At 46.8% G+C, this 15,099-nt stretch overlaps 1 protein-coding gene across 7 annotated transcripts in view; it reads left to right on the forward strand.

Moving 5' to 3' along the window:
* The window catches only part of CAD (carbamoyl-phosphate synthetase 2, aspartate transcarbamylase, and dihydroorotase), a 414,808-nt gene extending 402,951 nt beyond the window's left edge, over positions 1 to 11,857 (forward strand). For all 7 annotated transcript variants that reach the window (XM_078650082.1, XM_078650077.1, XM_078650079.1 and 4 more), the window contains one exon: positions 10,482 to 11,857. In XM_078650082.1, coding sequence (XP_078506208.1) covers positions 10,482 to 10,584 — 103 coding nt within the window. In that variant the 3' untranslated portion in view covers positions 10,585 to 11,857. The remainder of the gene's footprint in view (positions 1 to 10,481) is intronic.
* The last annotated feature ends 3,242 nt before the right edge of the window (positions 11,858 to 15,099 follow it).

The following is a 15,099-nucleotide window of genomic DNA, read 5'->3' on the forward strand; positions in this document are numbered from 1 at the left end:
GTCTTTACTCGGAGGTGGCGCAAGGTCTCTTTCAACAGTGGGGAGAGCTTTGGTTAGATCTATTCGCCACCGAAGATAACGTGCAATGTCATCAGTTCTGCGCGTTGGAATTTCCAAGGCGGCACTCGCTTGGCGACACTTTTCGTCGCGAGTGGAGTTGCGGTCTGTTGTACGCCTTTCCGCCTATACCACTTATGCCCAGAGTGCTGAAGAAGATCAGGCCCGACCGGGCCCAAGTCATCCTTGTGGCTCCGGACTGGGCTCGAAGAGTTTGGTATCCCGAGCTACTCAGTATGAGCCTGGATCCCCCGATCCGCATTCCTCTAGGGGAGGATCTTCTGTCGCAGCAGCAGGGGACTGTTCTCCACCCGAACCTGCCCAGCCTCCACCTACATGTGTGGAAATTGAGTGGCGACAGTTGATTCTATTTGACTTGCCTCCCGAAGTCTGTGATGTCATTCTGGCAGCCAGGCGTCCCTCCACTAAATCGGTATACGTCTATAGATGGGACAAATTTGTGGTATGGTGCACAGCCAAGACTGTGGTTTCCCTTTCTGTCCCTCTTTCTGAGGTCCTTTTGTTCCTTTCTCTGGCCGGACAGGGCTCTGCTCTGGGCACTATCAAGGGCTACCTATCTGCCATTTCAGCCTTTCTAGACTTCCAGATCAGCCTTCTCTATTCAAGTCCCCTGTTGCACAGGGATTCTTAAAAGGCATTACGCATATGTTCGCTCCTGTTCCTTTCATAATGCCTCAGTGGGACTTGAATCTTGTTTTGATTATCTCATGTGCGCTCCCTTTGAGCCGCTTCACAATTGTCCCTTACGTCTTCTGACTTATAAAACTGCCTTCCTGGTAGCTATCACCTCTGCCAGGAGAGTGAGTGAGCTTCAGGCTCTTTCTTGCAAGACTCCTTTTCTGTCGGTTCATCCGGACAAGGTTGTGCTTCGCACTCGTCCTTCCTTCTTGCCAAAGGTTGTCATTGCCTTCCTTATCGGGCAGACTATCACCATGCCCACTTTCTTTCCGCCTCCGCATCCTACGAGAGAGGAAGAGAGGCTCCACCGTCTTGACCCAAAACGTGCGCTCTCCTTTTACCTGATTCGCACACAAGCATTCTGGGTGGATGACCAGCTCTTTGTTGGCTACACAGGTGCCAAGAAGTCCGAGCTGTTCACAAGAGGACTATCTCCTGCTGGGTCGTCTTGTGTATCAAGGCCTGTTATTCTATGGCTAAAACTGAACCTCTAGTGGGGCTGCGTGCCAATCCTACCAGGGAAACAGCTGCCACTACGGCATTGGGACGTGGTGTCCCCCTGCAAGACATCTGTCAGGCTGCCACGTGGGCTTCACTGCACACTTTTACAAAGCATTATTGCCTTGACAGTCAGGTCCGGAGGGACGGCTTCTTTGGCCGTTCAGTTCTCCATGACTTTCTAGTGTAATCTTATTTGCAGACCCACCACCGGGGTTGGTATTGCTGGGGTGTCTATTCTAAGGTAAGGAATCTATCACTAACTTGTCTCTTTCAGATGCACAAGTTACTACTTGTGTAACAATATATCTGTAAGAGACATTAGTTAGTGATAGATTCCTTACCGCCTACCCATCCTCCCCGTTGTGCAAACTGAGTTCGAGGCATGTGGGCTGCTAAATTCATATCTATTGCATAGATCGCCGCCTAGTGTTGGGTCCGGATGATTGCACATTGTTGTCCTGGAAGAGTCTTCGAAGTATCACGAGATAGGTGGCTCCTCCCCTGGACTACAGTGCGCATGGGCATCGACTCCATCCCCAGATTGTTTTTTTCCGCCATTGGGTTCGGATGTGATTTCGACGTCTCCTTTCGGAATCGGTAAAAAACTGTTCTCTAAAGGCCAAAAGGCTTTCTGACCTCGTCGGTATTGTTGGCGTTCGGTTCTCGTGTATTCTCCAACTCTTCGAGTCGGTTTTCTGGGGAGTCGCGCGCTCAAGATTTGCCGCGTGGCGCGCCTCGAGGCCCAGCGATTGGCACAGGCACCTGTGGACATCTTCAACGACCCCGAAGCAGACGAGCAAGAGCTTCAGCTTCAGATCTCGCCTCCATCGGCGGAGGTCGAGGCCGACTACGGTGAAGCCGTTGAGGGCTTGGACCTAGACGAATACGTCAAGGAGGTAGGGGACGACGAGGAAGTTTATGGGGCCGCGCAAGATAGCTCGGAGGAAGAGCTATGCCCCGTCCGTACAATAACTAAGGCTCAGGTCACGGGATCGCCACTCGGCCTTACCCACGACCCTCAACCTAAGTCCTCGGCCCCGCCTTCTGGCCCGGCTACAGACATTTCGGCGGAGCCTCCGTTACAGAAAACGAAACCGAAACCATCGGCTTCGACTTCTTCTAAGATGGCCGACGCGCCATCGAAACCGAAGACGGCAGAGACAACTTCGACACCGTCGTCTTCAGAGGCTTCGAGGCCAAAAAAGGCGGTCGAACACGAAAAGGCACCCAAAGGGGCCAAGGAGGCCGGCTCGAAGAAGGTCGTCGAGCATGTGTCGAGTAAGGTGGTGGAGTCGACGTTAAAGAAGACTGTCGAGAAACCTTCACCCAAGACTACCGCGCCTACAGGCAAACGGTCAGTCGAAGTGGCGTCGGCGAAGGCCGCCGAGCCGAAGTCTGGAACCACGTCGCAAAGGGAAAAATCTGGCGATCCGAAGCCGGCGGCGTCGACGCCTAAGGCCAAGACAGGGGACCGAACCCTTGATGTCGAGGGTGCGTCCGCGCCCACACAGCAGTCGTGGACGCTCGGATCATCACCTGGTGGTGGATCAAGGCCCTCGGTCGGATCGACGAAGCCGTCCGCTTCTTTTAGTAAGCAGGTCGCGGACTCCCTGAAGAGGATACGGGACAAGACGTCGGAGCCGAAGACGCCCTCAGTACCGACGACAACAGTTCCGCCGAAGAAGACTTCGACGCCGATCCTTTATACTCTGCCGCCGAAGGCTTTCGCACCTCGTGCAGTGCCCGATGACTCGGAGGGGCTGCGGCAGACTCCGCGTAGTGGAGGCTCTGCTCGACCACTTTCGCAGAACGACGAATCGGAGCATTTTATCGACGCCGACACGGGCAAATTAATGCTCTACAAGAGGAAAATTACATCCCAGCCGGTGGACTCCTATGTAATCCCTCTAAAAAAGAAAAGGCCTGCACCAGATACTCCAGAGCTTGTGGAGCCCATTCCTCAACAGCCTAGGAGGAGTCCAACACCTTCACCCACTTACTCAGATGGGGATGGCAATGAACAGCATGAGGAGTATAACTTCCCTGCCAATAATGACCCTGATGAGCAGCAGGACTCATGGATAGACACTGGTGACCAGGGTGACCAACAGGTGGTTAGTGACCCACAGCTTTATGGAATAAAGGCTTCTCCTACTGAGGACTCAGCGGCATTTAATGCCTTAATTGAACGGGCGGCTGCAAATCACAAAGTGGAGATGCATGCCGACCCTGTGAAAGTTGACTTTTTGTTTGATACATTCTCTGCATCGGAAAAGACTGTAAAAACACTGCCAATGCTTAAAAGGGTTCTCAAACATGCTACTGACATTTTCAAGGAACCCACCAGGGCACGGGTGGTCAACCCACGGATAGAAAAGAAATACAGACCGGCACCTGGGGACCCTGCTTATATACGAGGCCAGTTGCCTCTAGACTCTTTGGTCGTCTCCAATGCCCGCAAGAGGACAAATTCACAGACGACGGGTGAAGCTCCTCCCCCGGACAAAGAGTCGAAAGTGCTGGAGGCAGGGGGCAAAAGGGTAGCAGCGCAGGCAGCAAACATATGGCGCATATCCAATACACAAGCCCTATTAGCCAGGTATGATAGGGCGCACTATGACACCTTAGAGCAGCTCTTACAACACCTTCCAGACCAGTTTAAAGAAGGAGCTGAGTTGCTGATACAGGAGGGCAAGCTCATTTCTAACGCTGCAATTAAATGTGCGCTAGACGTGGCGGATACAGCAGCAAGAGCAGTCAACACAAGTGTTATGTTAAGGCGTCAAGCATGGCTCCGCATCTCCGGGTTCAAACCAGAAATACAGACAACTATCCTCAACCAGCCCGTCAATCCAGACAGACTGTTTGGGCCGGAGGTTGACACCACCCTCGAGAAGATCAAAAAAGATACTGAGACGGCGAAGTCCATGGGGGCGCTTCAGTCTCAGCAATTCAGAGGAAACACTTTTCGTCGCTCAAGTGCGCGGGGTACTACCAGAGGCCACTTGGCCCAGCAGTCACATTTCGGCAGAGGAGGCGCCCAAGCCTCGTACCCGAAACAGAATAGAGGTGGTTACAGAGGCAACATCGCCAAAGGCAGAGGCAACAATAGTTCCCGCTCCTCTGCTGCCAACAAACAGTGACTCTGTCCCTACCCCCCGACCATCCAACACCTGTCGGGGGGGGGGGGAGACTCCAGCAGTTCCTGCCAGTCTGGACGTCCATCACCACAGACAGGTGGGTGAGGAAACTTATCCAGTTCGGTTATTGTTTAGAGTTAACGTCCACTCCACCCAACATACCCCCAAGACAACGACCTATGTCAGCAGAGCACTTGCACTTATTGCAGCAAGAGGTTCTTGTAATGCTGCAAAAAGGCGCAATAGAGCTCGTGCCGGTGGAGGAAGAAGGCACAGGGGTTTATTCCCTGTACTTCTTAATCCCAAAGAAGGACGGCTCGCTCAGACCCATTCTGGACCTACGCCCCCTCAACCTGTACATCCTCTCAGAACACTTCCACATGTTAACACTGCAGCAGGTTCTTCCACTGTTAAACCAGGGAGACTTCCTCACAACCTTGGACCTCAAGGATGCTTACTTTCACATACCACTCCACCCATCCCACAGAAAATACCTCAGGTTCACCATACAAAACAAGAATTACCAGTTCAAGGTCCTACCCTTCGGAGTGGCCACTGCCCCCAGGGTGTTCACAAAGTGTCTGGCGACTGTAGCGGCGCACCTCAGGAGACAGAACATACATGTCTACCCTTACCTAGACGACTGGCTCGTTCAAGCAAAGTCAGAACAGCAGTGCGCCGTGGACATGTCCCACACAATTCACCTCCTTCACAGTCTGGGGTTCTCACTGAACTATCCCAAGTCGCACCTTCAGCCAGCCCATGTGCAGCAGTATCTAGGCGCGACAATAAATACGTTGACTGCTACAGCTCAGCCAAACCAGGTGAGGATCGACAACATCCAGTCGCTCATCCAACGGTTCAGACCGCAACAATCACTCCCAGCGAGAGTGTTTATGCAGTTGATAGGCATGATGGCCTCCTGCATCTTCATAGTCCCGCACGCGAGGTTGCATATGCGTCCGCTCCAAGAATGCTTGGCGCATCAGTGGACACAGGCTCAAGGACAATTGAACGACCTAGTGTTGGTAACTGGTCGGGCATACAGCTCTCTGCATTGGTGGAATCCACACAACCTTTGCAAGGGCCGACCGTTCCAGGAGCCTGTGCCGCAGATCATCATAACGACGGACGCCTCTCTCCAGGGATGGGGAGCTCATGTGCTCCACTACACGGTGCAGGGACTATGGACGACACAGCAAAAGAAGATACACATCAACTATCTAGAGTTGATGGCAATCTTCATGGCACTCAAGTCCTTCAAGGTACATCTGTGCAACAAAGTCGTGTTGATCCGGACGGACAACATGACTGCCATGTACTATATCCAGAAGCAGGGGGGTACGCACTCTCCACAGCTGTCTCATCTGGCTCAGAGCATGTGGAAGTGGGCCATTCAGAGGAACATTTTCCTCATGGCGGAACACCTCCCGGGCAAGGACAATCAGATGGCAGATCTGCTCAGCAGGTACAGCCATCAAATGCACGAGTGGGAGATACATCCATCAGTACTCCGCCCGTACTTCCAGCAGTGGGGTCATCCAGAGATAGACCTGTTTGCCACAAGGGAAAACGCAAAATGCCAAAGCTTTGCCGCCAGGTTCCCTCACCCACAATCGCAGGGCAATGCGATATGGATGAACTGGTCAGGCAGATTTGCGTACGCTTTTCCCCCAGCACCTCTAATACCGCTGGTGGCAAGAAAGCTAAAGCAACACTCGATGACACTCATCCTGGTTGCTCCAACGTGGGCATGCCAACCATGGTACACCACGTTTCTAGAACTCTCCGTGGTACCGCACCAAAGGCTGCACCTCACACCCAGACTTTTGACGCAGAACCATGGCGACATTCAGCATCCAGATCCCCGCACCAGCTCAATCTGGCGATCTGGCTCCTGAGGTCTTAGTTTGGCTACCTTAACCTGCCTCCAGAATGCATGGACATCATCAGGGAGGCACGGAAGCCCACTACAAGAGCTTGCTTTGCAGCAAAATGGAAGCGGTTTGTCATTTATTGTACAGCACATAACGTAAACCCGCTAGATGCATCCATTCCTAACATCATCTGCTATTTGTTGCATCTTTACAAATGCAATCTAGCGTACGCTTCCATTAGGATACATTTATCCGCCATAGCGGCTTATCTTCAGAACAGGCAGCATCTCTCTGTTTTCAGTGTGCCTGCCATTAAAGCTTTTCTAGAAGGGCTGAAGCGGGTCATTCCTCCCAGGACCCCACCCGCTCCAGTATGGAATCTCAACGTGGTCCTCACTAGGTTGATGGGCCCACCTTTTGAGCCTCTGCATTCGTGTGAGGTTCAGTTCTTGACATGGAAAGTGGCTTTCCTCATTGCTATCACGTCTTTAAGACGTGTTCGTGAGCTACAAGCGCTCACAATACAAAAGCCATTTATTCAAGTCCATTCAAACAGGGTAGTGCTTCGCACTAACCCCAAGTTCCTTCCAAAGGTGGTGTCACAGTTTCATGTCAATCAGACAATTGAACTGCCCGCATTCTTTCCTAACCCACAAACAGTAGCGGAAAGAATGCTCCACACGCTAGACGTTAAAAGGGCATTAATGTACTACATTGACAGAACACAACACTTTAGAAAGACACAGCAACTTTTCGTTGCCTTCTCAGCACCGCACAAAGGCAACCCCATTTCCAAAGCGGGAATAGCCAGGTGGATCGTTAAGTGTATTCAGATTTGCTATCAGAAAGCTAAACGCACTTTAACTGTCCCCTCCAGGGCGCACTCCACACGCAAGTTGGGGGCCTCCATGGCATTCCTAGGTAACATTCCTTTGGAAGACATTTGTAGAGCAGCCACGTGGGCTACACCACATACATTTACCAAACATTACTGTGTAGATGTGCACTCCAAACAGCAGGCAGCTGTAGGACAGGCTGTTCTCAAAACTCTTTTTCAGACTTCTGCAGCTGGCACGGGCGGCTGCCGCTAATGAGGGGACTGCTATGTATTCTATGCAATAGATATGAATTTAGCAGCCCACATGCCTCGAACTGAATATGCTACTTACCAGTATGCATCTGTTCTTGGCATGTAGGGCTGCTAACATTCATATCGCCCACCCTCCTCCCCGGCGCCTGTAGCAGCTGCAGATTACTTCTTGCATTTCATCACTAGCATGGACATCATTTCTACTATCACACTCCATCTTTGCCACAATGGCTAAAAACAATCTGGGGATGGAGTCGATGCCCATGCGCACTGTAGTCCAGGGGAGGAGCCACCTATCTCGTGATACTTCGAAGACTCTTCCAGGACAACAATGTGCAATCATCCGGACCCAACACTAGGCGGCGATCTATGCAAATGAATGTTAGCAGCCCTACATGCCAAGAACAGATGCATACTGGTAAGTAGCATATTCATTTCTAGGGTTACTGTCATCCTTTCGGGCCCTGGCTTCTATGCGCCAGTGATCAGTATCTTACATGGCTCTACGTTCCTGTCGCGGAAAATTGTGTACAGAACTGACGTCCGCGCGCGTGGGCGCATCTAAGTAGCTCCAATTACGTCATCTCGACGCTAACGACGCGCAGGGGTACTGCTCACGAAAGCTTTCCGGATCCAGTCTGATGCCTTGGGATATTCTAAGGTAAGGTGACTAATGTCTCTTACAGATATATCGTTACTCAAGTAGTAACTTGTGCGTTACGGCTAGAACCCTCGAATAAAAGAGCACTTTGAGATAGATGCTGGTGTGGCTGCATCATTTTTGTGCAAAGAGCGGAGGGGGTGCTGATCTTTAAGGATAGAGTTAAAACTACCTCCTGATAGACCCTTAGTTTCATTCTTGAGTCCCAGGGTAGGGTAAATAAAACAAAGGAGATGGTCAGTCGACCCGCAGAGTGTGGTTGGCATGTTTTTGCCTTTAGAATTACCATCAGTGTGAGGTGTGATGGCAGTTGTAAGGATCTGCTCTGTCAAAGTAGCTACTGATATAGTGTAGCAAGACTAAAGATATGTAGAAAAAGATCATCTTAAGGTATACAACCAGTAGTGGGATGGATTCCATATCCACAGGTTTGTCACCTACATTTTAACACAATGATGAACAAACAAGTGTGAGTGTAACACAAATGAGTGCAAACATGCCAGTCACTCAGCGTAAGATTAACTTAATAGTGAACACAGGCCAATGGCATATGTAAAACCTATACTTACTCATATGTGCTTCTGGACAGAAGCACACAGAGCTGGTTTGTAAGAAACATAAGTCAATTACAGGTTTATGGACCGGCACTTCTTTTTCTTCATCAGACATTTACTGAGAGCAAGAGAGGGGAAAACCGACTGATGAAGAGACTGAAAATCCGTCCCAAAGAGAGAAAGCAGGAACCTGCAAGAGTGAGATAAAGGGGCAAAGTGGATCTGGTAGTAGGCTTGAGGCATGAGGTGGATTCACGAAAACACAGCCTTGATATTGGGCATCGCAACATTTAATTGCAGCATGCTTCTTATCAGAGCTCTGGCCACTGGCACTCAATCTTCTACAAATTAAGCATTTGTGACGGCCCTAGTGTGGACTAACCTAGTGTATAGGGAACCAAAGGTTAGTTCATGTAACGCTGTCCACAGAATGCCTTAATTTAATTCAGAATGATGTATGTTAAGATAAAAAACCCAGAGTTGCTCCCGCTGAAGGATTAGTTTTCTCTGTCTGGGGGCATGTAAAGAGAGGTTTTTCTATCACTGTCCTTCTTAGGTTTGGGAATGGTCTCCAATAAGCACATTCTATTATTGTTATTTGCCTGTTTTCTGGCTCCGGCTTTTAGTTTCTGCAGATGAGCCTTTCGCAAAAGTTGAAAGAAGAATAGTTTGGCAAGTATATTGAAAGTGCCTAGATCTATTCAATTCCTCATAAAGCATAGTAACTGTCCAGATGGCAAATTTCTTTTATTTCCTTGTGATGGAAAGTTTTAAATTGCATCAAGGAGTTCCTATCTGTAGATTTGCTATATTCTTGTGTGTCATAACTCTGCCTGTACCAGGACGTATTAGTAATTTAAGCAGTGGCAACTGTGATCTACTGTTTGGTGTGAACCTCAAATAGAGATTACTTGTGTCAATGCATTGTGTAAATGTAGGGATTGACTCTTCCGCTCTTTTCCAAATATTCAAAATGTCATCTATATGGCATTTCCACAAGATGATATGGTTGTGGCAATGGTTACTTTGCATTCTTGCAAATAAGTCACTAAAGTTTAAAAGTGGTACATATAAAGATTGGGCATACTTGGAGCAAATGTACTCCCAATTGAAGTCTCCTTGATTTGTAAATATAGTTGGTCTTGGCAAAGAAATGTCTTTCATGGCTAACATAGCACATTCCATGATGAAACTGATTGAACTGATATATATTTAGAACTTGTGTTCCCTAGTAAGTTCTTGTCAGTATACAGTGTTAGGAATGCTAGTATTTAAAGCTTGCTAATCTTGACATGTTGATTGCTGTCCAAATGAATATTGTCCAACAGATTAGGACTTTTTGGTATCTTTGAAAGCAGGCATCGAAGTTACTTTTCATACCCAGAGCATCTTTTGTGAATTGTAGGCATGCCTGTGGCCCTTTTTTTATAGGCTCCTCCTCGTTGCCACTGAAAAGAAGCGGGAGTCCATAAGTGAAAGTAAATAATTTATTCGGTAAGCTGGTACCATCTCACCACCAGCGCCTTCACCTATACATCAACTGCCATATTCTGGAATCCCCATGACCCAACCATGCCACATCCCAGCACGTTAGAATGCTTGATGTGGCAAAACTCCACAATAGAAGTATTGTATAATAATATACAAAGCACAGAGCACCCCACACCTCATGAAATGAGTATCTTCCCATACGCAAAGCACCAAAGTTTCATGGGTTACCTGCAATATTGGTCATACTGTGTGGGTTAAGTTGATGTGTATCAGGTGGGTGCTGGTGGGACTGGCATACGTTGTTGTGTAAGTACTTTAAATATTTGATGATAAAACTGTTTTACACAAATAAATAATAAGGAAATAAAAAACATTTATGCTGTATTTACCAAACTCTCTCTCTTTTTACAGCTTTGAAGTTGACTCCGACCCGAGAGCAGCCTATTTCCGTCAGGCAGAGAATGGCATGTATATTCGGATGGCTTTGCTGGCCACAGTGCTCGGCAAGTTCTAAAGTGTAGGAGGCAACCTTCTCCAGTCTGTGTCGTGGTATTGTGAGCTACTGTCCTAATCCTACTAATGGAGAAGATTGAAATGCTTACAGCACCGTCTGCGAATCCTTTGGAGTGAAATGGTTCCTTATCGTTTCTCACAGTCCGACATTTAAGATCTGTCACATTGAAGAAAAGATCTATGGACCAAAGAAACGGTCATTAATCGTCGTTGCTGGATTGTCGCGAATATGTTGCCCTTTTACGTTGGACACAATCTCCCCGCAAGCATCACCAGTTGTATTCCAGTACTCAGTGTTCATTAGATGATGACACTCCTTTAAATGCACTGCCTTACTCATCTTTCCTAGTGGTGGGACTTGCAATCCCCGTGACATCTTGAGTAATCCCCACACATTCCCGCTGCGGGCAGCGGAAGGATCAGATCAAAAGCCGGCATCACAGATCTGCTCATAATGAATTTTTACTTTCAAGCAACAAATGAAGAAAGGCACCAGTGGCTGTATCCAAATCAATTTATTGAATGTTCTGTGATGAATCTTTCCCAAAGAGTTGCTTCCAAAATCTCAAGCCGTCTAGCTTGGTACATACTTGAATATCTCGTGTATGGTGATCTTCAGCTGCAACATTGCCATATCTGACAAGAATCTAGCTTCATTCCTGGAGTATTTCTTCACAGTTACTATACATGGACAAGTATAACTGCAAGAGCAATATTCAAGTGCGTGTTTTAGTTCCAAAGATCTCTCTAGAATGGTCTATAGGTGTTTAGGTTTTTAAAAAAGATCCTTTGGATTACCAAACATTGTTCTTTTTCAGTCGCACCACTCACCGCAACCCAAATAAAATGCATTCCTCTGATCCAGTGTGAGCACCTTGGGCACCCCACCATTTTCTTACATGCAGCGATTACTCAACTCAGCACCCTTCTCAGTTTCCATTCTGGAATGGCCTTGATGCAGACATTTATTTGAAGCAGTTGACACAGGAGACCCTGTAGTTGAAATAATGTGATAATTTTGACCTACCACCTGGGTGGTTTCTTCATTCCTCAAACTGCATTTTCTTCTATAGTAAGCTGACCTCTGGGATTTGCTTGTTCATTCTTCTCACTTACAGGTTTGGTTTAATGGAACAAATTGGGGAGAGAATGAAAAGGGGAAAGATGCTGCTTTTTTGTAGAATTTTTTATGTACTTTAATCGTGAAGTGAGGCATTTCAGAAGATATGTTGATATTGGTCTATATTGTAATAAACTGAAACGCACACAGTAAAGATGTTGTTTTCCTGCCTCTTGGTAACAGATTTTCCAAATAAAAACAGTATCAAAGTTAGCATGGTATAACATCAGGTTTAGGTTTTGAACCTATGTAATGGTATTGGTGAATCTCAGAAGGTGATGCGGACTAGTCAAGGTATTACATCATGAGTTTACATACCTTACATAATCCTGCCATTTTGTGGTTTATGAAAACATTCAGGGGTGTGGTATTTTAATAAAATACCTACTTGTCCATGTGGCAGGTTGGTTCATAAAATCTACTTGTCCTGTAACAAAACCCACTTGTCCCTTTTGTACCATGTAATGCAGCGACAAATTATTGAAGCAATCTCATTGTATATAAGAGCTCTGAAATAACCTCTCTGATTATGCCAGGGCTCCTTCCATAGTAGGGTTTGAATACTATCAATTCCCTTATGTTGTCACGTTTCCGCAGATCTACATACTAGGGCTGAAGATAGTGGTAAGCAACAGTTCCAGGGTTGGAATGCACTTTTGAGTCTGTGCGAACCTACTAACTTGCATGTTTTAAGGGTTTTCACCAACTCTTCTCTAATCTTTTCCCATACTGAAAAAGGTTGGAAATGTACTCCTGACAATGGCAGACATAAAAATTATTTCAGGGTTTGGAAACAAAGTGGTTGGAGGGAAAGTGATCTTTCAAACACTCAGATTTTCGCATGAGCAAATCTACACCTGGATATTTGCTCGTACTGAAATGCAGAAATACTTTCTAGGAATACTATTTCTTGGTCTTCTTGTGTAAAGTCTTGTGAATTCACAAAAGTAGTATATCTGCAACTGATGCAAAGACATGGGTGACCTTTTGTGTTTATTCTCTCTCTCTGCTAGCTTCACTGTGAGTGATAGCATTCTGTTCTTTTACAAGGAGCATATCGACAGTCGTTTTGTTCAGTGCCAGAAACTACTGTGACTGTGTGTGTTTTTTAGACCAAAACAATGTTGCTTTAGCCAATGTTTGTTATAATGGTGAGGGCCCGGCAGCTTCCACACCATTAAGGTTTTACAAAAACCATGCCAAAACAAGTTACGCATTGAAAAAACCAAAAGGCTGACTGTTAGACCTGGTACCATTGGTGTGAGTCTCCCTTCCATTTTCCGCTGTTGTCTCATCTGTTTTTTATATGTTTTTGCTGGTTAGATGCTTTGGGGACCTTGCCACTGCTATTCAGTGCCACTGTGCAAGTGCTCCATAGTTTAAATTATTGTAATGGATTATTGACTTCATGATTGGCTTATTTGATTTACTTGTCAGACCCTAATACAGTGCACCATGTGTACCCAAAGCCTGTAGATCAAATGCTGCTAGTAGGCTTGCAGCACTGATAGTGCCACCCACACAAGCAGCTTGTAAAGTGTGTCTCAGGCCTTCCATTGCAGAGCCTGTGTGCAGCCTAGTACTGCCATGTAAACTTGGTACGTGCACCCACTTACCTGTCCCTAAACCTTCCCTTTTCAACATGTTAGCCACCCCTAAGGTAGGCCCTAGGGCAGGGCTCATTGTATGTGAAAGGTAGGACATGCCCTGATGTGTGTATTATGTCATGATAGTGAATTACAGCCAATTATGTTTTTCACTATTGCAAGTCTACCTGTCCCCATAGGCCAGAATGGGCAGTTTGATTATAACATCTTATAATCCTAACTGACCCAGGGAACATGGTCGAGGGCAAACTCAGCCGCTGGTGCTTGATGGATCACGAATGGCGTCTGAACTCAGATGTGATGCAAGGTCTATTTCAGCAGTGGGGAGAGCCTTGGTTAGATCTATTCGCCACTGAAGAAAATGCGCAGTGTCATCAGTTCTGCGCGTTGGAATTTCCAAGGTGGCACTTGCTTGGAGACTGTTTTCGTCACGAGTGGAGCTGCGGTCTGTTGTACGCCTTTCCACCTAAACCACTTCTGCCCAGAGTGCTGAAGAAGATCAGGCGCGACCGGGCCCATGTTATTCTTGTGGCTCCGGACTGGGCTTGGAGTATGGTATCCTGTGAGAAAGTGGCTCTATATATGTATACCTGTGTGGTCCCTAGGTTCCCAGATGCTGATTCTGGAGTTCAAGGGTATGGGGACCCTTTCCTCCCTACAGATGATTGGGGGGAGGGAATTATCCTCCTCCTCAGACACCTGTCCCCCTTCTGTCTGGTCTTCACCATGTTCAGAGGGGTGGCCTTTAGCATACTCAGCCAGGAGCTCCTGGAGCCCTAGTGTGGTTGGATGGAGGCCTAATGGTATATTTTTAAGTTTACATAAGGACCTCAATTCCTTGAAATTCAAGTGTAAGTAAGGTGTGAGGTTGAGCTCCTCAACCACCAGGTCCATTGCGTTATCTTCACTAATAGCTGGGTCCTGTTAAGGCGTTCTAACCTGACAGTTCTAACCCTCTACCCTGACTATAGTGACTTTTATTTTTCTAAAATTCTAATGGGGCTTAAGCAAGGCCTTACAAGACTTTTAGTATTTTTGAAAAACCAATTTCAGAATTCTTAAAGGCAATTTATGAGTTCTGTCGTGTGATCAGATGGTAACCAAGTAGTCCAACAAATGCAAGTTTGTATCCCACCGCTGATCCACCAATATGAGAAAGTGGCTCTATATATACTGGACTAGAATGGAGTACAGTGTGTATAGAGTCCACCAACCCCAGAGGTAAAAGTCAGAACTGACCTTACTCTCCAAAGTGGTAGCTTGGTCGAGCAGTAAGGCAGTATCAGAGGACAGTGTAAAGCATTTGTTGTACACACTCAGTCAGCAAAAGGTGTCACACACTCAAGGCCTGAACTCCAGGCCAATTGTTTTTATATCCACAGATATAGTTTTATTTTTAGAATCAACAGTTATAAAAATATACTTTTCTCGTTATGAGTACTCATGTAATTACTTTGCAAAGGAGCAATAGAGTTTGTGCGCACAATTAATACAGTATTGACAGTAAGCAACACAATCCTAAAACACACTATAGCATTGAGCTCAATGAGCTTTCCACATGTACGTACAGTTGATTACTAAACAGATTACTTTAGTAGTCCCAGGACCAGATCCTAGATTCAGTCCTGGGGTCTAAGCTGAAACCAGATAAGCAAAAACGTTTTAGTTACTGTAGTGAATTTTCATGAATATAAAGCCGTTTTAAAAGTTCACACTTAGAAACTTTTCAATGTAAATCTGACAATGTTATTCAATGGGAGAAAATTCAGGTTGCAGGTAAAGTACGATC

The sequence above is a fragment of the Lissotriton helveticus genome, chromosome 6, assembly GCF_964261635.1.
Source record: "Lissotriton helveticus chromosome 6, aLisHel1.1, whole genome shotgun sequence".
NCBI lineage: Eukaryota > Metazoa > Chordata > Amphibia > Caudata > Salamandridae > Lissotriton > Lissotriton helveticus.